This window comes from Lycium ferocissimum, unplaced genomic scaffold (assembly GCF_029784015.1).
Source record: "Lycium ferocissimum isolate CSIRO_LF1 unplaced genomic scaffold, AGI_CSIRO_Lferr_CH_V1 ctg1689, whole genome shotgun sequence".
Taxonomy (NCBI): Eukaryota; Viridiplantae; Streptophyta; class Magnoliopsida; order Solanales; family Solanaceae; genus Lycium; species Lycium ferocissimum.
In genome coordinates, this window is record NW_026716883.1 from 147,959 (window position 1) to 175,680 (window position 27,722).

The 27,722-nt window shown below is 33.6% G+C and overlaps 3 protein-coding genes and 1 long non-coding RNA gene across 4 annotated transcripts; 1 reads left to right on the plus strand and 3 right to left on the minus strand.

The window, feature by feature from the left end:
- Positions 1-239: 239 nt before the first annotated feature.
- On the plus strand, positions 240-10,632 carry LOC132042667 (uncharacterized). Its single transcript, XM_059433196.1, has 3 exons — positions 240-447; positions 531-738; positions 10,530-10,632. The coding sequence occupies exons 1-3, from the start codon at positions 240-242 to the stop codon at positions 10,630-10,632; spliced, it is 519 nt and encodes a 172-aa protein (XP_059289179.1).
- Positions 10,633-11,025: 393 nt separating this feature from the next.
- Positions 11,026-11,617, minus strand: LOC132042662 (uncharacterized). Its single transcript, XR_009411535.1, has 2 exons — positions 11,221-11,617; positions 11,026-11,170 (listed from the first exon to the last, which is right to left on the minus strand). It is a non-coding gene; the product is annotated as an uncharacterized LOC132042662 (long non-coding RNA).
- A 20-nt stretch (positions 11,618-11,637) lies between these two features.
- On the minus strand, positions 11,638-15,749 carry LOC132042661 (uncharacterized). The gene is made up of 3 exons (XM_059433192.1): positions 15,541-15,749; positions 12,529-12,734; positions 11,638-12,441 (listed from the first exon to the last, which is right to left on the minus strand). Exons 2-3 carry the CDS (start codon positions 12,725-12,727, stop codon positions 12,146-12,148), a joined length of 495 nt encoding a protein of 164 aa, XP_059289175.1. The 5' UTR covers positions 12,728-12,734; positions 15,541-15,749; the 3' UTR covers positions 11,638-12,145.
- Positions 15,750-25,863: 10,114 nt separating this feature from the next.
- Positions 25,864-27,328, minus strand: LOC132042663 (probable BOI-related E3 ubiquitin-protein ligase 2). The gene is made up of 2 exons (XM_059433193.1): positions 26,669-27,328; positions 25,864-26,542 (listed from the first exon to the last, which is right to left on the minus strand). The coding sequence occupies exons 1-2, from the start codon at positions 26,969-26,971 to the stop codon at positions 26,060-26,062; spliced, it is 786 nt and encodes a 261-aa protein (XP_059289176.1). The 5' UTR covers positions 26,972-27,328; the 3' UTR covers positions 25,864-26,059.
- Positions 27,329-27,722: the final 394 nt, after the last annotated feature.

The window sequence follows — 27,722 nt, forward strand, 5'->3', positions numbered from 1 at the left end:
TTTCTGGTGATCTATGCAGAAGGGATTGGGTACTCAAGTGGAGCTCAGTAAAGCCTCTCACCCTTAAACTAATGGTCAATCGGAGCAAACTATTCAGGTCCTTGAGGATAGTTAAGGGCTTGTATGAACAACTTTGGTGGTCATTAGGATACGTTCTTGCCTTTGACAGATTTTTCTTACAATGCCCGTTACCATTCAATCATTGAGACGGTAGCATTTGAGACATTATATAGTAGGAGATGTCGTTCTCTGGTTGTTGGTTCGATGCATTCGAGGTTAAGCTTTGGAGTAAAGATTTGTTGAGGGATTCTTTGGGTAAGATCAAATTGATTCAGGAGAGGCTTCTCACAGCTCAGAGTAGGCAAAAGAGTTATGCGAATCGGAAGGTCCTCGATTTAGAGTTCATGTTTGGCGAGTGGGTTTTGTTGAAGGTTTCACCCATGAAGGGTGTGATGAGTTTCGGAAGGAAGGACAATTGAGCCTAAGGTATATTGGTCCCTATGAGATTGTTCAACATATTGGTGAGGTAGCCTATGAGTTAGCATTGCCACCTGATCTGTCTGATGTTCACCCGGTAATTCGTATTTCGATGCTCAAGAAGTACCATTCAGATGGTGCTCATGTGATTCAATGGGTTTTAGTGTTGCTTGATCTGAATTTTACTTTTGAGGAAGGGCCGGTAGCCATTTTGGGCAGGCAGATTCGAAAGTTGAGATCTAACGAGATAGTTTCAGGAAGGTTCGATAGAGGCATTATCCGATCGAAGAGGCTACTCGGGAGACCGAGTCGGACATGCGGAGTGGATATCCCCAGCTTTTCCATAGTTCAAATACTTCTTTCTCTTTACGTTTGAGGATGAATGTGTTTTTAAGTGGTGGATGATGTAACGATCTAGTCGGTTGTTTTGAGAACCAATGCTCTGTTTTGCGTGTCGTCTATTCTAGAAGTTGGATAATAATTATTTTGACTTGCTTGTAGAATTTGAAGTCAAACGGATATCATTTGGTTCACTTCGGGGGGAAGGTTTCATTTTGAAAATTTCGATATTTAATTATTTGGATTAATTGCTAGTTTTGGAAATAACTTGCTCTGATTAGTGACCTGAAGATTTCGATGAATTTGTAATATTAATTTATGACCTATAGAAATTGACAAAACTAATTTTTGAGTTCGTTTGGTTGGTTTTGACAATAAAGTCGATTTTAGTATTTAATATGCCTATTTACGGTGAAAAGATGGTCACGGGAAGAAATAAGACTCGGATTGGAAATTTGTTGATTTTGTTAACTTCGTATGATCGCTTGTGACTTTCATGTACTTTCGAAGTTGGATTGGGACTTCGTTGGGCAAGTTTTGTGTTTGAATTGTTGGCGTGAGTCAAATGCCTTTGAAGTTTTGATGTACCATTATATCCATTTGATGTTGAAATTGAGTTTCGATTGTTGGGGTAGATGTGTTCGAAATTTGTGAGTCATAGCAACTTGAATCGTTAAATTTCGAGGTCGTATGATGTTTTTAGAGCCAAAATAATGAGGTGGTATGTTGCTGTCTGGTGGCGATCTGGTACTTCTCGGCGCACCGTAACTTGTGTGGACTCACCCTCTTATAAACCCATTTTGAATTTATTCATTATTTCACCATTTTTGGCCAAATTTAGCTCTTAGGACTTGGATTTTGGAGTGGACTTTCTTCATGGGCTTCAAGGTAATGATTCTCTACCATGTTAGGATTATTATATCCGAATTTCACGTGATTATATCTGTTAAATCTTGAATTTTGTAGCCTAATTTTTGAGGTTTTGACATAAACCCAAATTAGAGTAGTTTGGGAATTTGAATGGGCAAACGAGCTCGGATTGGGGCGGCATTGGTGTCTATGAATTCGTCTCAAGAGAGGCAAGTTATTAATTTATATTTTTGTATTTCCCTAGGAACCCCGAGGGTTATTTGCATTTAAGTCTTAATTTTTTTTGGACCCAAAAGTTGAAAAGTGGAAATTCCATAAAAGGTTATCCATGTATTGAGAATTGTCTACAGATATCACTTTTATTTTTTTAGGATTAGAATATTACTCAACTATTACTATTTTCCTCAGAATATATATATATATATATATACGTGAGGCAAAAGAATGGGACGATGACAAGTGTTATCACCCCACACACCCCCCCCCCCCCCCCCCCACGCCCAAAAAAAAGGGAAGATTAAATAAGTGGCCGTTCGACTTGTCTCTTAAACTGTTCCTAGCAATAAATATTTTAGCCATAAATTAATAAACATTTTATAGCCAAAACCCGCAAAATCAGCCAATCTTCCTGAAAGCAGCAAAGTCCTACAAGGAGTAGGACTTTCCCATCTCTGGAGACCCTTCACCATGAATACCAAAGATTTTTTGTTTTAAGGTGGCGAAAAAATTCACACTACATATAAAAATCTTTCTAAATTAGTTACGTTCCTGTTGAAATTTTTGAACTGTATAAATAAGTGAAATTACACCTATTATACTGTAAACGTACAATATAAGTAATTGAATATACACCTATTATACACTGGATGTACGTACACTAGTGTCCATTCCTCCCAATTGCCATTATATGGTGTATAATTAATGTATTGAAGTAAAAAAATTATTGATAAAATCATTATACAGTTTGTGATGATACTTAAATAGCCGTTCACCCAACATTTTAAACTAAAAATAGCCGATGGATGTCTAATATATGTATAATTCATGTATAGTATGTGTATAACCGTGTATAATAAATGTATAATCTATGTATACCAGTTAGAAAAAGTAAGCAATAAACATTTGTTTCCAAAAAAAATTTTAAAAAGAAAAGAAAGTAGAAACTTCACAGCACTGGAAAAAAATTTCATCTATCAACCTCCAATAACAACATAAAAAGGGATGTAAGATCAAAAAAGAAGAGATGAAGAACTAATATTATACATTAGAGACCGGAAAATCAGTTACCAACACAAATCTACAACACCCATGTATAATTGAAATGTATAATTGATGTATATCCAACTATATTCAATGTATACTAGGTGTGGATACCTTATACATGGATTATGCACATATTGGATGTGTAACATGTATATACTCAGTGTGTACACCTTCTACATTAATTATACACTTAATAAATACAAAATATAAAATGTATAACGTGTATACTTCAAAGCATACTCAAGGTACTTTCTCTCATTGCACTGACGAACGAACCCATCGGAGAAGCAATAACACCACCTAAACGTCTATTACTTTCAACCCTTGAACAACCTACATTCTCACGCTTGGGGCCCATATTTGTACTTATCTTTATGGGGTTTATATTTTGATATGACCTCCTTTTTCTCATGTACAGTCTAAATGAACTTTCTTGGTACTCTTATCATATATTTCCAATGGAGGTGGGGAGGGAGAGGTAGGGGGTTGGGGGTTAGGGGTGGGAGTATTTGGTTATAGTGGGTAGGTGGTTATAGGGGTAGGAAAGGGAGGTAGTGGGGGTGGGGGTAGAAGAGGGTGGTTTTCACCACTATTTAAACCAAAAACCTCTACTATTTTTTCTACCAGGGAACACTTTGAAGCTCCTCTATCAAGCACCCAAAGTAGATGAAAATAAAAAATCAGAAAAACCCATGAATTTGAGAGAGAGTGATACTAGATTTTTACTAATGAAGTTTCAGTTTTAAGAGAAAATGTCACTAGAACGAGGTTCAGTTAAAATTGAGTGAAAGAGAGCCGTCGAGAATCGCGAGGACGTCAGAATCAGGGAAAGGATAGCTTTCTCTAAATATGGAATTTCTAGGGAGTCCTCCCAGTGGGCTAAAGGTGCAATGGCTTTTAGTTTTGAATCCGGCTAAGGTGTGAGCAAGGGTATCTTCTTTGGAGATTCTATCCAATCCATGTGGCAAATCTGTTTGTGGTGGGAAAAAGCCAGCAATAAAGAAAAAGGAACATAAATCTAAGAAATTGGTGGTGGAATTGTGGAGAATAACATAGAAGCATCGATGAGAAAAGGAAGAAAGGTATTACATTGGTATTGGAAATGCTGAAGAAAAACAATCAAGCAGCGGTGTGTGACAGTGTGAGATACACGTTATTCTGTGTATAGTAATTACTGATTTATTAGTTTGAGATCAAATAGTTACCATCGGTTACATCCAAAAATGTAGGCTTAGATAATTATCAAAAGTTATAATATAGGCTTCATTTATGGACCATTATGTATTGAATTATTCGGCTAAAAAAAGAAAAGAATAATTACCGAGTAGTTAAAAAAGAATGAGGATATTTTGAGTTTATTGATAATATGGGCCGCTAGTTGAGTTAATTTTTCAAATAAAAAAAAGAATTGAAAAATATAAAATAAAAAACTGCAACAGCTTAAAAAAAAAAAATGCAAGGGGAAATTACTCAGCAAAATCTTTTTTAAAAAAAAATGCAAGGGTTAAAAAACTGAAACAATACCCACGTTCTGGACTCTTCATCACTCTCTGGGGGCTTTTAATTAAAGGTGACAAAAAGGTTTAAAAATTGAGTTGGAATAAGCTAGTTTTTTTTTTAATTGAGTAGGGGTGATAAAACTTTGGATTAGTGATTAGGGAGTTTTGACTTCTTGCCCCAAAGTTATATTTTAACACTTTGACCGACTTTGTTTTTTACGCTTTGCGCCGAGTTTTTGTTTTTAACACTTTGACCCAACTCATATAAATCATAAAATACCCCCTGCCCCCGATGCCCCCCGCCCCCACACCCTCCTTGCCCCAGCCCCCCACCCCGACCCCCCGCCCCTGCCCTTGCCCCCACCCTACCCCCGCACAAAAAAATGTTTTATTAAAAAAATATTTTGAAATTTTTTTTTGTTTTTTTGTACCACCCCCCCCCCCCCCCCCCCCCCCCCCCCCTCCCAAAAAAATTAATTTTATTTTAAAACAAAGTTTTGAAAAAAATTTGTTTTTTTTTTTTTACACCATCCCAACCCATCCACCTCTCCCCCCGCCCTTGCCCCCTACCCCACCCCCCCCCACCCCCCACGAAAAAAATATTTTTTTAAAAAAGATTTTGAAGAGTTTTTTTGTTTTTTTTTGTACCACCCACCCCCCCCCCCCCCGGTCCCACCACCACCCACCCTCCCAAAAAAAATTTATTTTATTTTTAAAAAAAAGTTTTGAAAGGTTTTTGTTTATGATTTTTTGCACCCCCCCTCCCCATCCACCTCTCCCCCGACCTTTCCCCCCACCCCCACCCCCCACGCTAAAAAAATTTTTTTTTAAAAAAAGAGTTTGAAAAGTTTTTTTTGTTTGTTTTTTTACCCACCACCCCCTACCCTCCCAAAAAAAATTAATTTTATTTTAAAAAAAGTTTTGAAAAGTTTTTGTTTTTGGTTTTTTGTACCACCCCATCTACGCTCCCCCCACCCCCACCCCCAAACCCCACAAAAAAATGTTTTTTTAAAAAAAGAGTTTGAAAAGTTTTTTTTGTTTGTTTTTTGTACCACCCACCCCTCACCCTCCCAAAAAAAATTAATTTTATTTTAAAAAAAAAGTTTTGAAAAGTTTTTGGTTATGGTTTTTTGCACCACCCTCACCCCATCCACCCTCCCCCGCCTTTCCCCCATCCCCAAACCCCACAAAAAAAATATTTTTTTTAAAAAGATTTTGAAATTTTTTTTTTTTTTTTTTTTGCACCACCCCCTACCATCCCAAAAAAAATTAATTTTATTTTTAAAAAAAGTTTTGAAAAGTTTTTGTTTTTGATTTTTTGCACCACCCCCACCCCATCCACCAAACCCCCACCCCCCTCCCCGCAAAAAAAAATCTTGAAAAGTAAATTTTTTCTTTGGTTTCTTACTCCACTCACCCACCCAAAAAAAAATTGTTTTAAAAAAAAAGTGTTGAAAAGCTTTTATTTTTTGTTTTTTGCATCACTACCCCCAAAAAAAAAAAAAAAAATCTTGAAAAGAAGTTTTGAATTAGAGAGAGATACCTCTCCATATGTTAATCCTAGCAAATGCGGAAGAAGGCGGACAAGAGGAGGCGTGGAATCGGGGAGTCATTGCGAACGAGGAAAAATAAATGCTCCTTATGTAAACGGAACGCACAAAAATAGTTATTTTTTGGAACTTTATGACATTTTAATATTGTTCTTTTTTAGAATGATAATTTATGTTCTTGGTGTTTGTGAACTTGGTTTATATGATATGTTGATCGTGTTCAAATCACAAATGTGTGTATTCTTGATAATAAATTGCTGAACAGTTTCCAACAAGTAATGAATCTGTTGCAACAGATCTGTAACTTGTTGGGTTTTATCCAACAAGTAACAAAACTTGTTGCAACAACTAGTATCTTGTTAGAACGGGTGTCTCACGCCGCAACAAATACTACGGTTATTTGCAAACGAGATACTACACTAGCTGCTTTACTAACGTATATTACGATTGTTGCAACGTATACTACTTGATTCACTCATATTTAGTGATCAACAAAGGGAATCAATGATAATTAGTGATAAACAAAGGAAATCAATGATATATGGTGATCAATGTATAATACTTAATCAATTTGATGTATTTTGAGTCAGGAAAGATGATTTACTGAGTCAGTATGCACTAAATCGAGTGGTCATTAGAGTGAATTGATGTGAACTACTTGATTCACCCATATTTAGTGATAAACAAAGGAAATCAACGATATTTAATGATCAATGTATAATACTTAATGAATTTGATGTATTTTGAGTCAGGAAAGATGATCTACTAAGTCAGTATGCACTAAATCGAGTGATCATTAGAGTGAATTGATGTGAATTACTTGATTCACCCATATTTAGTGATAAACAAAAGAAATCAACGATATTTAGTGATCAATGTATACTACTTAATCAATTTGATGTATTTTGAGTCAAGAGAGATGATCTACTAAGTCAGTATGCACTAAATCGAGTAATCATTAGAGTGATTTGATGCGAACTACTTGATTCACCTATATTTAGTGTTAAACAAAGAAAATAAATGGTATTTAGCGATGAATATATATGTCTACTAACATCCTTAATAGATTAGATAGTAATTTCATGGATTAGATGGGCAATTCAAAGTGTATTCTTCCTAAATCGAGTGATCATTAGAGTGATTTGATGTGAAGTACTTAATTCGACCATATTTAGTGATAAAAAATGAATTCAATGTTATTCGGATAAACAAAGGAGTTCAATGTGATCAATATTGTGAATATGTTGCAACAATGGAGGAGTTGTTGCAACATATGAGATACCTGCGGCAACATATGAGTAAGTTGTTGCAACATATGAGATACCTGTTGCAACATGTGAGTAAGTTGTTGCAACAACTATGCAACTTGCTTAAACATCTGATCCATCTGTTGAAACAGATTAGTAACTTGTTGCAACTTCTTCAACAAATGTATGATCTGTTGCAACAATTAACTCATCTGTTGCGACATATTTTTTAGTTTTTGCAATAATTTAAGCAATTGTTTGATTTTTTCCAACAAGGTGAGTAATTTGTTACAACAACTAAAGCAATTTGTTTAAAAAGATTAGTAACTTGTTGAAACAGATTAGTAACTTGTTGAAATAAATTAGTAACTTGTTAACTTCTTCAACAACGTATGCATCTATTGCAATAATTAGTAAGCAAAATAAATAAGTTCATAAACAGAAATTGATCAATAGACACCTTGGCTCCAAATACCACAACTTAAGTAATAATTTGTTCAGCAACTGCCTTCTGGGGTGTAGCAGATTTCCTTGATCTACTCCATCTCCTTCGTTTCCATCATTAGTTTCTTCATCTTCTAGTTCTTCTTCACTTTCTTCATTTGTATCTACTGCTTCTTGGCTCTGTTCTGCATCTCTTTCTGAGGATTGATTGTTAATTTGGCTGTCAATTTGACTATATCTTTCCTCAACTTTGCTGATTCATAAATAGGTTGTCTGTTGCAACAAGTGTAGAACTTGTTGCACTACACTTGTTGCAACAACTACAAATCTGTTGGACATCTTCTACAAACAGAACCAAATAACCGAAGCTATGTCCAACAGATTTGTAATTGTTACAACAGATTGTCTAATTGTTGCAACAAGTGTAGAACTTGTTGCAATAACTACAAATCTGTAGGATATCTTCTACAAATAGAACCAAATAACTGAAGTTATGTCCAACAGATTTGTAGTTGTTGCAACAGATTGCCTACTTGTTACAACAAGTGTAAAGCTTGTTGCAACAACTACAAATTTGTTGGATATCTTCTACAAACAGAAGCAAATAACTGAAGCTATGTCCAACAGATTAGTGAGTCGTTGCAACAGATTGTCTAGTTGTTGCAAAAAGTGTAGAACTTGTTCCAACAACTACAAATCACCGTTGGTTATCTTCTAAAACGAACAGATAAATATCAGACAAGAACAAAAACTATATGTTGGATATATTTTCCTAAACCCTGAACCATACCAGGACAATAACAGAAAAACCATCTATTTCACTACAAACACACAACAACAACCTAGATTTTGTCCAAAGTTTTCCTGAACCAAAAAAAAAAAAAAAAAAAAATTCAAAACTTCCTTTCAAGATTGTTTTTTTTTTTTGTTTTGGAGTGGGTGGGGTGTGCAAAAAACCAAAACCAAAAACTTTTCAAAACCTTTTTTTTTTTTGGGTGGATGGGGGAAGTAAGAAATAAAAAAAATAAAAAAAAATCAAAAACTTCTTTTCAAAAAAAAAATATTTTTTTGGGTTGTGGGGGGGGGGGGGTGGTGCAAAAACAAAAAAATAAAAACTTTGCAAAACTTCTTTTTTCAGAACAATTTTTTTAGGATGGGGGTGCAAAAGAACAAAAAGAAAAACTTTTCTAACTTTTAAAAAAAAAAATATTTTTTGGGGTGAGGGGTTGGAGGAGGCGAGTGGGGGTTGTTAAAAAAAAAAAAAAAAAACGTAAAAAAAATTGAGGTGGGGGTGGGGGGGGGGGGGGGGGGTTGGGATGAGGAGGGGGGTGAAAAAATAAATAAATAAAATCGAAACTTTTTTAAAAAAAATCATTTTGGAGGGCGGGGGGCGGGGGGGGGTGGGAGGAGGTCGAGGGGGGTGGTGAAAAAGCAAATAAAAAAAATTTAAAACTTTTAGTTTAAAAAAAAAAAAATTGGGGTTGGGCGGGGGAGGGGTGGGGGGAGGGGCGGAGGAGGGGTGGGAGCGGGGAGGCTAGTGAAAAAGCAAATAAAAAAATTTAAAACTTTTTTAAAAAAAAAAAAAAAAAATTGGTGGTGGGGAAGGGGGGGGGGGGGGGGCCCGGAGTGGGGGTTTAGGGTTTATAAACACCAGAACACACTTTTTTTTTTTTTTTCTTTAAGAACAAATTATAAGTTTTAAAAATTATAATTTAGTTGCAACTTAAGTTAATCACATTTTTAAGACAAATTTGACCTTGGCTGGTCAAACTTGTCACCATTTCTAATTAAGAGACTTTTTTGTCACCATAAGTTTATTCTTCCCACTCTCTCCCTCATAAATAATTCTCCTCCCATTTTTCTTAATCACACGTTTTTGATCATTCAAGTCCTTCGGAACGAACTTTGTTCCATGTGCGGGCTTGAAATTCTTACATTAAATTCAAGTTTCTCTTCTCCGAAGTTTAATTGTGAAGTACAATTTTGTATTAAAAAGTGCAGGTTCTGCATTTCAATTTTAATTAATTTACTCCTAAGCAGTGTTTTAAAAGGCGTTTACGGGGCGAGCCCCGGGGCGAGCCCGGGGGCGGGGCGTACCAAAAATGCCCTGGGGCGATGGGTCGGGCGAAAGTCCCCAAAGGCGTACGCCCGGAATTCGGGGCGTACGCCGGCGTTTGGGGAGTTTTTTTTTTGTTGGGGCGTGTTGGGGCGTAGCCTTAAAACTTCTTCAAACTAAAACGAAATTTGTTAAATAAGTCCTTAATATAATGCCCAAATTCTCAAAAGTCAACATGTAATTACTCAAATGTTTTAAAAAGGAACTGAAGCATTAAATTTAAAAGTCAAGACCCTTTTTTATTGCTAGAATGCCTAATATATATTCTTTTTCGATTATTTATCTTGTCTTCTACTATCTCAAAAAAGTAATGAGCAGTCACTTGTACTTGTAAGTAGCGTATAATAGATTGTTCTAATTAGTTTTTTTGTGAGGGTGGAGTATATATATATATATATATATATATATATATATATATATATATATAGGCTTCACCCAAAAAAAAAAAAAACTAATTAGAACAATCTATTTTATATATATATATATATCACTTATTTATAGTTTTCTTCAATTTTTTACGTTATTTCACTTATTTAAAAGTATTTATTATAATTATATCATTTTATAAAATACTAAAAATTAAAATCCCATGGGGCTTACGCACCGTGCCTCGGGCTTACGCCTCGGCCGAAGCGAACGTAAAACGCCCCGCCTTACGCCCTCGCCTTTTAAAACATTGCTCCTAAGTAGGTTTTGTTTATTTTGTACTTTTGCTTTTTCACAGGGAAGTTTCTGCTAATGTGATCGACGAAGGGAGTTCATGTTCAGTAAATTCAAGTTTCACTACAAGAAAAACGCTCAATAGCGAAGGGAAATCTGGTCCTTAAAAGTGTGTTTCTGGTCCGTAAAGATCTATAGCGACCAGAAAAATCCGTCCCTATAGCTTCCGCCGCTAAAGGTCATTAAGGACGCGTTCGAGCGCTGGTCGTTACTGCTCTTTCGCGACCAACATAAAACTGGTCCTTAACCTTCTTTCGGGACCATTTTCTAGTGCCTAAATGAAGATTTTAGGGTCGAAATGTATGGTCGCTAATTGGTTATTGCGACAAGTTTAAAGCTGGTCCTTAAACTATTTGCTGACCAGTTTGAACCTTTTCATGAATTGCACATTTGGCGACCAAATTTTCTGCTCCTAAAAAGGTTTTTAAGGACTAACAAATCTAGTCCCTAAAGAAACAACTAACATGTCTAAATCACATTCAATTTGCAACTAGAAAATCTAATAATTAATGTAAAGATGATGATGCTTTCATATATATAGAAAAAGTAATTACAAAAAATGATCACCATATATCAGTTACTGGCATTGTACATCAAAGATGTAATTTAGTCACAGTATTTTGTACATAGACCCATAGCAAAAACCTATATGTAATTTAGTCACAGTATTTTGTACATAGACCCATAGCAAAAACCTATATAGCTAATATCCCCTAGACTGTAATATACACTTTTCCCAACATTTCTAGCAAAATGATAGTCAACCTTTTTGTCCTCAAAAGTTTGCTTCTGGTGACCTTCAATTTCCATAACCTGTAAAAGTATTAAAAATCAATTTAGAAAAAGAATACAAAAAATCAACTGGAAAATTGGTTAAGTAACAAGACAAAATTTCAGCAGCATTTCTCCATTACAAATAAGATTCCAGCCACCAAACAAGTTCAACGTGCAACAATGATGTCTACAAATTCGTACAAAATCTACATGTATAACAGCTATTACTTGTTTTATGTTATATCTTCAAGCTTGCCATAACATAATAATTGTCTTCTAGTGGATAATAATGAGAACTCACCTAATTTGTTTATGTATGTGACATCAAATGTAAGACATATAATTGCTTTTCTGGAATTTCTATTGAGATTAAGAAATCACATCTCACAAAATGTTTACAATACAAGCGACAAGTGTTTCTGTGAGCGGTTATATCTTTTGGGAGGTAGGAGAATTTTTTTCATTGGAGAAAATTACTTTTGAGATATTCACCATACAATTAATTTTACAACCCATTTCAACTGAAGATATACTGGTGAGATCTTTTTGCTGGGACCAATTCAAGGAGATGTGAGAAACTGGAAGAACTTAAATAGGACATCACAGAGAGTAAAATGATGATTCCTATACTTAGCCTTTGAGTCAAACAATCATAAGAAAGGTGTTTCGCAAGACAAACAACCAAGTATGACTGAACTATCAAACTTAGATGTGTCTAAAGCTCTAATGCACACAGGGATTAGTTAGATGTGTCTAAAGAATGAATCTTTCAAATCTTAAACAACACCAAAATGGCAAAGAAACTAATATTTCCCAGCATAGGCTACAACAGTTCACCATCTTCAACTATATCCCATGAAGCAGTACAATCGTTGAACAATAATAGAATTTAGAAACCATACTTGTTGAATTTGCTTGGATGTATTTCATAACTTGATCAGTAGATGAAAAGGATGGAATATTAGTTTGCATATGCCATTTCTCAAGAATCAATGGATTTTTATTCATTGGTCGTATTCCTTGATCAATAGACATGGTAGAATCTGATCTTGTACTCTTATGGAAGGATCCCACCTCATTTCCAAGCGCTTGCAAACGGCACATAGATTTAAGTCCTAGCCCTCGTCCCTTCACTACAGGACCTGGTATAAGAAGATCATATTAGTATAAATTTTAGCACTAAAATTTAGTTGGACAAATTGATAACACAATAAATTTGAGAAACCTACTTGTTTCAACAGTTTGGTTGTACTGCATAACTTGATCAGTAGATGGAGAAAATGAAATATTAGTTTTATCCCCTAAAGAGCGCACAAATTTATGCCCTCTCCCTCGTCCCTTCCCAATAGCACCTGGTGCAACAAACACATACTTGGCAGTATCTTTCACAGTGGATGCCACCTCATTTTCTTTATTTGATGGTTTCATAGCAAACCTACAAAAAAAAAAAAATTATAAAGAAAATATACTAACAAAAAAATCATGTAATCAAGAGGTTACAACTCATGATGGAGGAAAGCAGGTGGTTGCAGCACATGATAAAGAGGTTACAACTCATTTTGATACAGTTAATGCAAATATGAGTTTTGTTGTTGATGACACTGGAAAGCAAATAGTAACAGCAGCTGTACGAGTTGAAGAGGAATGTGTTGACAAATCTCTGAATGGTACAAAGGTACATGAGAATTCTGATAAGCAACTGAATGCAACACCAGTTGCTCAAAAGAATGCAGAAATTAAATGTATGGATAATGTTACAGCTGATGTTTTTATATCTGAGAAGCAACTGGTTACTTCACCAACAACACCTATTGTGGAGAAGTCCTTAAATGTAGAGAAGCAAGTGGTTCAAGATGCTCCAGTGGGTGCTGAAGGTATTGCTAGGCAGTTGAATGTTAATGACAAGGTGTTCACTCCTGGCAAAAAGAATATTTCACCTGTTAAGACAAATCAATGAGTGGAAAATTCTTTTTTAAGCAAACACCAGATGTGGTTAAGATTTTTGAAGAATTGGTTACTACTAATCAAGCTTGTCTTGATGTTCCTTCTACTACTTATGGAATTAGTGGAGAAAGGAAATTATGGAGTGACCAGATGGAAGAAGATTTTGAGGAGGGTGAGATTTCAAGTGGTAAACAAGGTGATCAAGATCAGGATTCATCAGGTTCCTCACAAGAACCAGTTGATATCATGTTTGGCAAGGTTGTTGATCTTTGTTCAGAAGCAGGCAAATGAAGATAATAGAAAAATGCAGGAAACTGGTGGCTGCAAGCTCCAGAAGGAAGTGTTAATAGTGGCAGTCAAGAAGTTGATCATATTCCGGCAACAGCCACAACAGTTCTAGCACATCAACAAAAGATACTTGCTGAGAATGATGCAAGTGTACCAGCAGCTTAACAGGTATACAAGGTATTTGAATGTGTGACACCAATTCACAAGCAACAGTCTACCTTGAAAGTGCAGGATGCAGTTGAATCTGGTGCTAAGCAGAAGAGTAATGCAAATGCAAACAAGCAGAAACATTCAGCAACTACAGGAAATGGTGCTAAAGTGTTGCATAATGCCATGGTCCAAGAAAGTGGCAGCTCCTACCACTTCAAATAAGTCCACAAGATCCAAGAAAAATAAATGAAGTTCCAAGATTTTTTGGAAAGGCTAGAAGATCAAGACAAGTTTGAAGAACTACATACTTTAGAAGATTTTACAAGTCCAAAGAAGAAGGGTCTTGACTCTATTTTCTTTCTTGTATTATTTTCTCATTATCTTAGCATTATCATTTGTAATATCATCACAGAGTGTGTGATGATCATAGCTTATTTGGTACTTTCAAGTTCCTATTGTTTACATGCTTGCTAGTAGTAGAGGCTTTTCCTTTTCTTTGCCTCAAAAGGATTAGTAAGGTAAGACCTTCCCCTTTGCTTGTACTTTTCCCTTTGTGGTTTGCTTTCAAGAAAATAAATAAATAGCCTTAGGCACCAGAAATGGCTAGTGGATTTTGCTTTAAGAAAAATGATGAATATGCTAATGGCATAAAGTGATACTTCACTTCAGTCATTCTTTTTTGCTTATTTTGTGTAGGATTCTGTAAATCTACAACATCATCATCCAATTTTTAAAAAATCTCGGAAAAATCACGAGATTTCCCAACATCTGTTTTATTCACTTACTTTTTAAAAAAGCAGCAAACAACAAAAGTTCAACGCTTTCTTCATTTTAATTGAACTCAGTCATATTTCTAGAGGGCAAACGCTGATTCCTTTTCTTTCGTGTAATTTTTGAATAACCATTTCTCAAACAATATATCCATAGAAACTGTCAAGTATAGATATCTGATACACCAATTTCTGTTAAAACACCATTTTCCTAACATTGCTTCCAAATTAAACTTGCAATTTCTGCATCAACCATTAACTTTGCCCAACTTTGTTCTATAGCCAAGTACTATGTGAATAAGAAGTGCCAACTATGATATCTCTATTTCAGACTAGTACTCCAATTCAACTAGTTTAATTTACTTATTCTAATACAACAGAATAATAAGTTGAGACAGAATGTAAACTCTACAAAGAACTCCATTACTCCTAAACTTTTAATTTATTTATAAGCTAATAGTTCAGCCATCCACTTTCAACAATAAACTAGGTTTATGGTTTTCCTCTCAATCAAGCATCAGCGCATCTTGTAAATAAATTTCATTTCTGTTTTACTAAGCTATGATGCTAAGATTTTGTTGTTCTACTTTTCTTTCTTCTTTAGCTTAAATACTCTATTGCATATAGAATTATAATTCACAAATTTGATATATTAAAATTTTCCTGGTAAAAAAAAAAAAAAAGATTCATAATTGACAAAATGAAAATATACTTTTTTTTATTCATTTAAGTTTCAAGCTACAAATATCTGAATTAGAGCTTCTAATGGTTAAAAAAATTACCAATTCATCACCAAATATGAAAAACCACCATAACAGCCCAAATGAAACTTTCTTAGCCCTTCAAGAAAGACCCAGAAGACAAGCTTATCACAACCCTAATAGAGAAAATCCTAAAATAAACTCTCAAAATTCTCCTCCTTGACCTCTAAGCCCTAGCTTTAAACCCAGTACTATCACTTTTTAGCTCACATAACACTAATTAGAATCCTAAAAAAGCCAATCACAGAGATAAAGATAGAACAAGAGGATAAAAATTCTGGTTTCAATAGAAATAGATGAAGAAGGAGATGAAGGATTAAGGACTCACTCTTGATATAGCCGGATAATACTGGTTGTACGCAGACAAGAAGGTTTTACTTTGCTGTGGATTCAAGCTTTTGAGCGAGGAGATTTAGGGATTTTACTTTGAGAGAGAAAGTTTTGCCTCTTTTAGTGTTTACTTGGCGCCTTGCCCTTTTTTAGTCCCGCTAAATTTTAGCTTCTTTTGGATATCCCGCCCAATTTTTCACTTTTTGGCACGAGATATGTGTTTTTTCATAGACTTTAGTTATCCAATTTGGGTTTAGCTTAAGTCCCTTCATGTATCTAAAATATAAAAACTAGCTAATTACGGACCAGTAAAAAAAATCATCCCGGTAATTGTTTTTTCTTAAGTTTTTAGCTTTGTTCATCATCTATGTAAGAGACATAAATATATATGTATGAGAAACTAAGCAAAAAGCTTTCAAGGATAGTCATTAATCCTCATGTTTCACATCTGCTAACTTTCGACTTCTGCAATTTTGATAAAAGTCTTATTCTTTGGTGTGTTGCTGCATTTGTTTCAAAATCCACTTGAAATTTACACTTTGCTTCAATCAAGCAACTGCAAGGTTATCGTATTGTAGATTTATAAGGTGATTGTAGTACTTGTTGGGTATATACCATTAACCATGCGTTTAGATATGATATATTCTAACAATTGTCATGGTTAAAAGTCTAAGTGGGAGATTGTTGGATATATACTATTAACCATGTGTTTGGATATAGTATTTATTATTAAACAATTATTTATTCATTTTTAATAAAAATTAAATAGATCATGCTAGTATGTGTGTCATTTACTTATATATAGATGATTTAGTGTATAGAGTTTAGCTTATATACGAAGATTAAATCATCAATTCTTATAAGTATAAAATTTATGTTCACAATCTAAGATGGAATTGGACAAAGCCATCGGTATGATTGTAGCCCAAGATTAATATAATGTATCTTCATTATGGGAACAAAGATAGTTCCGTCTTCTTGTGTAGTACATTTTGGAAGTATTGAACGGACCAAGTAGAGATAAGTATTTTTTTGTACCGAATATATAAAACAAATTCTCTAGTTCATTAAATGTACTTATACTCTTAATCTTGATATAATTATTATGATCAATGTGATTTGTTCATTATTTTGATTTATTAAAAGGTACGACTCAATTGCGGGTCTATGTATTCCGGTAAATCGGATAATGACAAATTACATTTGTGAAATAATAATTAGTTGATAGAATCCATGTCTCGACTTTGAGATTGATGATACCCTTTTATGGATGCTTATAAGTCTCATGTGAAAACTCTGCAGGTGGATTTTGTATCCGTCACATGATATAAGTTAAGCGGAAATATAAAAGTTTCAATTAGTCAATGAATTAAATTGTCAGTAATTTGATTTAATTGATTGGTATTTGTAATCTTAACATGGGGAGTTAAATAAGATTTAATGAGAGATTTCGAAATTGAACTGAGGAGTGCATTTACGATTTTTTAGTGGAATAATTCATAATTTTAATTTATGGTAAGATTAATTCGTATATTTCGAATTAATTCCATAATAGGAAGCCTCGTTAATTAAATTCTATGGTCCCTTTGTGCCCGAATAATAAAGAATTAAATGGAATATTATTTCTTGGTGGAAAACAAAGACCCAACAGGTTTTGGAAAAGGGTGAAAACCCTTAAACCCGTAGTTATAAAATAGGGGTCTTATTCCATAAGGAGGCTAAGGGTTTTAGAAGTTTCTTCAACTTTTTCATAGAAATTCGCCCACACGAATTTTATAAATTTCGTATTATTTGGACACACGGATTAGACCGTGGAATCGAAGGATGAACACGTGGACAACTTGTTGCTCGTGCTTGAAGGTTCAATGATTTGGTGCGGTCACGCTTCTAGAGATAAGTATAGATTTTATGTTTGATTAAAATCTTTGATTATGTGTTGTCTATATTACATGCAAGTTCGATTCTGGCTATTTGCTTCCGCTGCGTATGCCTATATTCCATCAATTGGCATCAAGAGCCTGCTTGCATCTAACTAGATAACATGTATATTTGTATGTATGTTCGATTATATACATGAGTATCCAATCTTTAGCCTGAGTTCCTTTTTTTTTTTTTTTTAGCCGAATTCAAATTTTTTTGATTACTGGATGTGGATATCTGTGGTGTATAGTTTACTGTGTGTTTTTTTTTAATACTATTGCAAGATGGGTTATTACTTATTGTTCTGCAAAGTTAAAAGAAGAGGAAGAAGTTGGAATGGTGGCGGCTGTCTTAATGCAGATTAGGTTTTAACATTTTTTTCCGTGGTTCTTTTATAATAAAAGAAAAATACATAGGACAAAATTAAGGTTTTTGTCTGCGGCTGTGGCAGAATTGCCAAGTGGAGCAGGTTTCCTGCTTCATCCATAGTTATTGCTAAACAAAAAAAACATGGTTTTGTTCTGATTATTTTTTGTCATCAAGGTTTCTATGCCGTAGTTTACCGTGACTAAATAATTCATCAGCATGTTAATTTTTTTTTCCTGACTTGGTTGTGCATTAGAATAATTAATTAACAAAAGAGGGATGAAGTGCTGGTATAGTTTGCCGTGTTTTTTTTTTTTTTTTTTAGTATACATGAGCACTTCCCAGACTTTTATTTTTTGATTGGTCCAACTCAGATTTTATTTGACATCTTATTACTTTCATGGGTATTATTATCTCTTTTGTGTACATAATATTGTATAAAATAAGAACTTTATGATTAATAAATAATTACATCGAAGTGGTTTATTTATTTGGAGTCATTGAAAATTCTTGAAGTTTATACATGCAACGAGAGATTATATTGACACATGGATTGAGATTTTATGATTAATAAATAGGATCCATTAATATGGTTTATTTTTTGAGTCATTGGAGTATTCTCAATGTATTGTGAAAATTGTCCTTAAATAAATGTATACTAGTGGTGGTGTTTTATCTATCAATAGAAAATTTATCTTTTAGAACTAGTAATGCTTAATTAATTCATGAGAAGAGATATCGAGGTTTTCACCCGAAAGGGAGAAGCATAATATCTTGGATTCTTGTGTATTAATTGTGAGGACAATTTGTTGTAATTAGTGTTGCCGTGTGTCTTACCCGAAGAAGGGACACAATATATGCCTTGAGCTCGAGGGATAATTATAAAAGGAGAATAGAAACCTAAATAGATTATTTAATCCTTAGCTATGCCTAAAACGGTTATTTTAAATTTGGTTAGTTTGGAGATCAAGAATTTCATGAACTCTTATTGACACGAAATTTGGTGTGTTCATTTGAAACACCTAGTAAGAAATAATCTTTGAACTTGTTTAGATAGGTTTTAGGTTGTTCTTTCGGATTAAAGTGTGTTTTAAGTATGAAAAACTATTCTTTATGTTCGATTTTATTTATGTTAAATTGGAACATGATTACACATGATAATTTAATATGAATTGATATATGATAATAAGGATATAGATCATATATTTTTTTCCCCTTGAATCGCTTTGAATAAGTCATTTTTCGAATTTGGTCATAGATTTAGAGATCCGGAATATTACGAACTCGATTGATTGAAATTCGGTAAGTTCATCGGAAACGACCCACTAAAAATACTCTTCGCTTTGCGGTGATTCATGTCATTATTCGGTGATTTGCGGTTGTTTAGATGGTGTTTTGGGCAATTTTTTCGTTTTTTTACGAAAATTAATTTTTTATAAAAAAATTACTTGGCTATGATCTAATGGTGATAGAGATTCTTCCTTATGGTTTTCATGACTAAATACTAGTGAAATAATAAATTTATGTGTTGATTTTAGGTCTTCCTCCCCATCGGATAGATTTATTATGGGTTGTCACTAGGTATAATCACTAGTTATTGATAACTTGTATTAACTCTCCATCTGAGTTACATGTTAGGTCAATGGAACTAGAGATAATGATAATGGTATTCACTTGGCTTAAATTAGCAAAAAGCATACTCTTCATCTGAGTTAGCTCTGGTTTTAAATTTATAGAGTGAATATCTGGCATCACATATATATGTTGCATGAATTGTTCTTTTATATTGAAATTTGTTGTTCAAGATGCATGGATATCTATGTGGTGTGTTTTGAATTTTATATTCAATGATTACATAAACATGCTAATTTCCAGAAAGCAACACTGAGATTATGTAAACATATTTTAAAATTTTGTTCGTTGTTCTTGATTCATGTATATTAGTACGCTAATGATGATATGTGATAAGAACTACTGAACAAATGTATATGTTTTTTAATTTTGTTTTGGCTAAAAAAAAAAAAATTCTCTTTCCAAATTGCTCATGGTTTCGGAATTCTGATTTTTAACGAACTCCGATTGATTCGAAATTTGGTAGGTTCATCGAAACGACCCACTGAGCAATACTTATGAGCTTTTCTCATGAACTGGGCCCTTTTTGGCCATCCGGGGTCGTTTAGATGGGTTTTTTGGTCATTTTGCTGTTTTCTGAAAAAAAATTGTTAAATAATTTTTTTTTCTTCAAACAGTGGTGGTAGGGTTCATTCTCTATGGTCTCCATTGTATATAGCAGTGATATAATGAGTTTATGTGTTGACATAGGTCTTCCTCCCCATCGGATAGATTCATTATGGTTAATTACTGTGTTCTAGTCCCTAGTTAATTGATAGCTTGTCTTGACTCTCCAACTGAGTTACACGTTGGTTCAATGGAACTAGGGATAATTAAATGGGATATTTACCTAATATAAATTAGCAGTTTACTCTCCATCTGAGTTGGTTGTTTCTTTATAGGGTGATATATACGGCATGACTCATATATTTTGCATGAATTGTTAAGTTTCCCTATCGAATCTAAGCTATTCGGTAAGCATGGTTATATGTGTGATGTGTGGTTTGAATTTTATTATTCATTCAAAGATAACTAATGATCTATTTAATGATTATATCTCAAATTCTCAATAGATTTTATCCGGCCCACTTACTACTAGTCGAATTTCTTCGATAGAAATAAGACATTAATTTAAAGGATGCATTATATGTAACTTCGTTAGAAAGAATTTATTTTCGGTTTCTAAAGAATTTATTTTCAGTTTCTAACCAAACAAGAGATGGATAGTTAGTTTATTTTTCTTGTAACTCTTGTGTTATTGAGTTTGATAAACATTTTATCTCGTGTGGTACATTGATGCTTGACCCTTTAAATTAATAACTCTCCGAACCTAAATAATGTTAATCTGTCTCCTCGCAGAATAATTTTTTTTTTCGTGAATTGAATGAACTTATCTGTGACGCTTGTGTCTAAGTCATTTTAATCTGAATAAAATTTCGAAGTTGGTCAAATGATGAACCTTTAAGGTTCATTGAAAGTAGAGGCACTACCGACTTGTAAGTCCTATTTAGAAGGAAAAATGACTAAGAGACCTTTTCTCTTCAAATTAATGAAAGTTAAGTTTCGAGGTGGTATAATGAACTTTGAAATGTGATTTTGAGTAGACATTCAAAGAAGCACTACCTTGGTGCAACCACCCACTTGCTCAAAATGTTGAGTCCTATTTAGAAGGAAAAATGACTAAGAGACGGCGTAATGGTTAATGTTTCTCTTAAAAGGAAATAAATGGTTAATGATAAGTTAAGCCAATCCATTTCTCTTATTTGTGTGTTTAGTTTATAATGAACTTCAAGGCAAGTATAAAAAAATAGTAGGTGATTTTGTATAGTATGTTTGTTGACATTATAAAGAAGATTACTCATGATATGAATATATCATATTTTGATGCTCTAGTTGTAGGTCCGAATGCTTTGAAAATTTTTTTTTTTTTAATTTCAAGGTATTTAAGGTCCGAAATGAAAAGCGTCAGGGAAAATATATTAAGTCACTGCGATTTGATCGTACTGGCGAGTACCTCTTTGTAGAGTTCATTAGTTACTTATTAGATAAAGGGATTGAATTTTCAATTGTCTACATCAAGTATTCTACAATAGATTGGTGTGGAAGAGAAAAGAAATATGACTCTTTTGAAGGTGGTAAGATTAATGATTGACTTATTTATATTTTCTTTTTCGTTTTGGGATATGTCTTAGAAACTGCTAGTTACATTCTTAATTTAATTCCCTCTAAGTTAGTACCTTTGATACCCATAGAACAGTGGATTGGATGTAAGCCAAATCTGCAACATGTTCGGATATGAGGTTGTCTAGCACATGTGTTCAAAGGGAAAACAAATAAGTGGGAATCAAGAACGGATGTACGCATGTTTATTAGATATCCAAAGGGAACGAAAGGAGGTTTATTTACTGTCCTAAAAGAAAATAAGGTAATTGTTAATACAAATGCCAGATTTTTAGAAAAAGACTTTTTAATAAACCAAGTTCCTAGAAGTAAACTAGTTTTATAGGAACTGAGCAAAGAAATAGCAAATGAGTCATCTAAAATATTCAAAAGTTCAAGAACATCTAACCGACAAGTCGGGGGTTGACGTTCCATTGCATTTAAGTAGTGGGAGTAACGTTAATAGGCGTAAGGAAATTCACTACGTAAGTAGTGAGAGTGATGTTGAGCAAATAACACTATATGAAGTCGTTAATATTTCAATACCGAAAGGCAATGAAGATAATATTAAGACTCAAGAATATGTTAGTATGACTATAATAGTAGTAGTACTTAGTCGTAGTGGGAGAATAATAACCAAGATCGGTTCGGTGTATACTCTTGGGAGAATTGCATGATAGGATTCCTGAAAAGAAATACATTTTTTTTTTGGAGAGTTTCATGATAGGATCCCTGAAGATCGTAGTACAGAACCGGTCAGTTACGACGAAGCACTACTAGACGAAGTTGCATTAGAAAACAACTTGGTAAGTTAATTTTTGCAAAGAACTTAGTCTCTAAGACTTTTGGTAGTCGTGCAAAAGGAATACATGTGAAAGTTGTAAATGCATGGTTAAAAGTCTAAGTGGAGTTGTTGGGGTATATACCATTAACCATGCGTTTAGACATGGTATATTCTAACAATTGTCATGGTTAAAAGTCTAAGTGGGAGATTGTTGGGATATATATACTATTAACCATGTGTTTGGATATAGTATTTATTATAGAACAATTATTTATTCATTGTTTAATAAAGAATTAAATAGATCATGTACTAGTATGTGTGTCCTTTACTTATATATAGATGATTTAGTGTATAGAGTTTAGCTTATACACGGAAGATTAAATCGTCGATTCTTATAAGTATAAAATTTATGTTCACAATCTAAGATGGAATTGGACAAAGCCATCGGTATGATTGTAGCCCAAGATTAATATAATGTATCTTCATTATGGGAACAGTATAGTTCCGTCTTCTTGTGCTAGTACATTTTGTATGTATTGAACGGACCAAGTAGAGATAAGTGTTTTTTGTACTGAATATATAAAACAAATTCTCTAGTTCATTAAATGTACTTATACTCTTAATCTTGATATAATTATTATGATCAATGTGATTTGTTCATTATTTTGATTTATTAAAAGGTACGACTCAATTGCGGGTCTATGTATTCTTGGTAAATCGGATAATGGCAAATTACATTTGTGAAGTAATAATTAGTTGATAGAATCCATGTCTCGACTTTGAGATTGATGATACCCCTTTATGGATGCTTATAAGTCTCATGTGAAAACCCTGCAGGTGGATTTTGTATCCGTCACATGATATAAGTTAAGCGGAAATATAAAGGATTCAATTAGTCAATGAATTAAATTGTCAGTAATTTGATTTAATTGATTGGTATCTGTAATCTTAACATGGGGAGTTAAATAAGATTTAATGAGAGATTTCGAAATTGAACCGAGGAGTGCGATTTTTTAGTGGAACGATTTTTATGGAATAAATCGTAATTTATTATGGTAAGATTAATTCGTATATTTCGAATTAATTCCATAATAGGAAGCCTCGTTAATTAAATTCTGTGGTCCCTGCTGTGCCCGAATAATAAAGAATTAAATGAAATATTATTTCTTGGTGGAAAATAAAGACCCAACAGGTTTTGGAAAAGGGTGAAAACCCTTAAACCTGTAGTTATAAAACAGGGGTCTTATTCCATAAGGAGGCTAAGGGTTTTAGAAGTTTCTTCAACTTTTCCATAGAAATTCGCCCACACGAATTTCGCAAATTCTGGTATTATTCGGGTTACACAGCAGAAGACTGTGGAACTGAAGGATGAACACGTGGACAACTTTTGCTCGTGCTTGAAGGTTCGATTTGCAGTCACGGTCACGCTTCAAGAGATAAGTATCGATTTTATGTTTGATTAAAATCTTTGATTATGTGTTGTCTATATTACATGCAAGTTCGATTCTGGCTATTTGCTTCCGCTGCGTATGCCTATATTCCATCACTTATCATCCAACACAATCTCCCATCTACACTCACAACCATCATCGCTAGCCATTGATCACACCACCGTGTGCCATATTCTTAAAAATATTTTATTGTTATTGTAAAGCTAATTCAATATTATTTAAATTTTATATTTATAAATTCTTAAATAAAGATAAATTTTATATATACATATGTTGAAAAAACTACAGTCTCAATTGTTTAGTATTCAGACTTTTAATACAATAATTTAATATTTATATGTGCATTCACATTCAGATATGTGAAGCTATTATTATCTAAATAATTGTTTATTTTGCACAATTTCATTAAAAAATTTCCCTAAAAATATTTTCAATCAGTTGTCCACAGATTTTTTTTTTTTCATCATCTTTCCTTCAGATTTCACTTTCCTTCAGATTCCTTTATCTTCTGTCCACAGATCAGTATTTCAAAAGATAGATTTAACAGAAAGTAAGGGAAACCAAATTCAAGATCGAGAATCCCGCTTTTTCTTCTTCACAAACGAATGAGTCAAAGGCGTTACGTATTGGTTTCACATTTTTGACGGGAATGTAGACAAAAGAGGCCTACAACACGCTATTGGATCTTGTTTCAAAGCCCAATTTGAGTACGACTCAAAATCAAGTCCACTCCTCCTTCTTTGGCCGTACGCAGCGCACAGTACAACACGTAATTCAGATTTCAGCTTCACACAAAACTGACTTTGCTGACACTCTGCCCCCAACTACTACTCTATTAACGTAACCTTCTATTAAATACTGTGCTGCCAAATTTTTGGGCAGCCCATTTCTTTTCAAAAGATTTTTGTTCCTCCTACTAATATATTGTATGGGTTTGTTTTTGGTACTTGGATATTTCAGTATTAAGTTTTCAATTAAATTTATAGTATGTTTGATTAAAAGTATAAATTTATCTCAAGACTATAATATCGGGACAACTAAGTCTGCGAACCAAACAACCCCTTATATCCATTAAGATTTAACCAACAAAGACTGTGATGGATCTAGGTCCTGAGTATGGAATTATCTTTATTAGGGAATACTTTACCCCAAATTGGAGATTTTCCGAAGCGAATTCGCATTTCTTTTCAAAAGATTCTTTGTTTAATTTGCTATCTTACTACTGTATATGTTTTCTCACTACCATTAATAACTTAACATTTTTGTAAATATCGTGATCAAATAAGTTTACTGTTAATGCTCAAGAGGCAGGTAAAAATGAAAAAAGGATGAGAAAGTTCCATGCACTTGCATTCATCGGGTAAAAAGGAGTAACAAAATAATGGTAAAACAACAGTCATTTAATGAGATTTTCCAGTTTTCAAGACAAACAAATCACTTCCTTCTTGGACCCTCCTCCTTTCATGTTGTACTGTGCCGTCGTCCATTTATTCACGCCATTGCTTTAATATGTAGTAGATCTTTAAAGTAAATGAATTAAAGAATATTTATTCAACTAATTACGTTCATGATAGTTTATACTGTGAATAAATAATGTTTAATGTCTCTGACACATAATTATTATTAGGAGGTCTACGTAACGTACCAAAAAGAAAGATATGCCCAACTAAGCTTTAATTCTGTCACTTTATCCATGCCGAATTTTTGTAACTTTATGCCTAGTTTTATAGCAACAGGCCTACTTAAATAATCTCCAGCTCACTGAACAATCAACATTGCCTACTCAAAAAATAGGAAAATTTCTCTAAAAAGGTTAAAAGTGATAAAAAAAAAAAATACTTACTGGAGCTCTTGTAAAAGAGCCACACTGAATTCTGACATATTTGCTATTACTATCAACCTTTTCTGTCACGGTTCCAAATTACTTACACTAAAATAACGACTGCTATATAATCAAATCACTGTATAAAGCTAAAGAATTAAAATCTCAGTCACCAAAAAAAGGTAAAAAAGTAACGTCTCCAAGAAAGGTTAAAAAAGATGCTTCATTTCAGTTTTCACTGTACACTAAACACCAGTAACACTATTCGTTTCATCAGCACTAGGGGATTTCATCAAAAAAGTACACAAAAAAAAACAGTAAATCCCCCTGACCAAAGGATTAAAAAAACACAAAAGAAATTAATGAATTTAACTACTCATTTACCATTGTTTTTTTTTCCTGATCAAAACAAGGCTTCAATGCTAGCTTTTTTTGGTATTCCACAAACAGGGCATTGATGGAGAAGAGAATCACAAGCTTTGCATGAAGAAAGATGTCTACATGGCAAGAAAACCATGCACGAAAATCGAGAATTGCAGCTTTTGCATATCATTTTTCCATTTTGTTCTTGTTCTTGTTCATCACAACAAGATTCTGCATCTTCACCATTGGTTGATAAACAATAACCACTTTCTCTTAACTGTTCGATTGTGTTGTTTAATGACACAACAATGGATTCATTTTCATTGGCGATTCTCTGCCATGCTTGATTCTCTATTTCCATTTTCTTTAAGAAATCTTCAAGCTCTTTTGTCCTGTTTGCTGCTTTAGCTATTTCTTCATCCTTTTGTTTTAACAGAAATTGCACTTTTGCTTCGTATTTTCTCCAGATCAATGCTAGTTGCTGTTTCCTTTGCTCGTTTAAAACCAATCTCAATCTTTCATTCTGTTTTCATCAAAATAAAAAAACCATCGTTAAATTTCTGTAACTCGAACATGAATAAACAAAAATTTGATGGAATTTCATACCAAATTAAAAAAAAGGGAGAAAACAAAACTAAGAATCATTTACCTGTAAAGTGATGAACTGATCGGTTTCAATCCTCTGTTTTTCAATCTGGATGGCTAGAAACTGGGAAAAAGGCATTGATTCAGTAACGTTGCTATACTGTTTTGGCACATTAATGTTCATCAAATTCTGATTGATTTTTTGGGGCAAAATTTGCTGCTGGAAATTCTGTTGAATGGGTTGTTGTTGTTGTTGATGAGTAGTGAAACCGAACTGATTAAATCCACAACCGTTTTCCATTAAATCTTGTGAACCACCCAATGAAAACCCAAGATTATCCGTATATAACTGGGCTTGAATAGCCATATTCGTAACCAAAAACAAAGAACAAAAAATACTCTTCTCTTTTTTTCACCACCAAACAAGAAATAGTTTGTTCTTCAAAGAGAGAAAGCTCTTATAAAGGGGAAAAAAATATTCATAAATGGTGGGGTCTAATTTTCTTCAGTCTTTATAAGTAGGGTGAATAATTGAATTTTCTTTAATGAAAGAAACTGAAAACCTGAAAAAGGGGCAGAGAGCCAAAAGAAGAGGATTCTCTCTCTATATATTCTTGTGAACAATGCATTTAAAGAGAGTACGTACACATGCAGATTTTGTGACTTGACTATCAGGTCAGACTTGAATTAATTAATTGAAATATTTATAGGAAAAGATACTTATTTATTTAGTTCATATTCAATTGCCATTCCTGTTTGTGGGGTTTTGAATTGAATGAGTTTTGGTGTTGTCGTATTTGAGGCCAATCCAAGGCACTATTTTAGGATTTTTGAATAGCAAAGAAAGGGTCAGCTTTTTTTCCGTTTTTAAAAGATTAGATGGAATCATAAAATTTGTCTGTTTCCTTGCTCTAAAGAATAGGATTCCCCACTCCTTATTCACTTTTTTTTTACCTTTTTGAAATAATTTTTAAGTAAATAGGAGTATAATAAGATAATTAAATCTTCACCGACAATATACAAAAGTTTTTACATGTTTGGTGTAATTCGGTCCACTCTCTATAGTTATAATCTTATTTTTATAAAACAAGCTTATCAATACATACTAACGGGTTGAT

Bases quoted from the DNA above. Each gene is read 5' to 3' on its own strand.
- LOC132042663 (XM_059433193.1), bottom strand. From the start codon at position 26,971: ATGGCTATTCAAGCCCAGTTATATACGGATAATCTTGGGTTTTCATTG. The intron at 26,543-26,668 runs GTAAATGATTCT...TGATGAAAACAG, and splicing joins ATCAGTTCATCACTTTACAG to AATGAAAGATTGAGATTGGT.
- LOC132042661 (XM_059433192.1), bottom strand. From the start codon at position 12,727: ATGAAACCATCAAATAAAGAAAATGAGGTGGCATCCACTGTGAAAGAT. The intron at 12,442-12,528 runs GTAGGTTTCTCA...TTCTTATACCAG, and splicing joins CAACCAAACTGTTGAAACAA to GTCCTGTAGTGAAGGGACGA.
- LOC132042667 (XM_059433196.1), top strand. From the start codon at position 240: ATGTCGTTCTCTGGTTGTTGGTTCGATGCATTCGAGGTTAAGCTTTGG. The intron at 448-530 runs GTGTGATGAGTT...TTGGTGAGGTAG, and splicing joins GAAGGTTTCACCCATGAAGG to CCTATGAGTTAGCATTGCCA. The intron at 739-10,529 runs GTTCGATAGAGG...GCTTTTTCACAG, and splicing joins AACGAGATAGTTTCAGGAAG to GGAAGTTTCTGCTAATGTGA.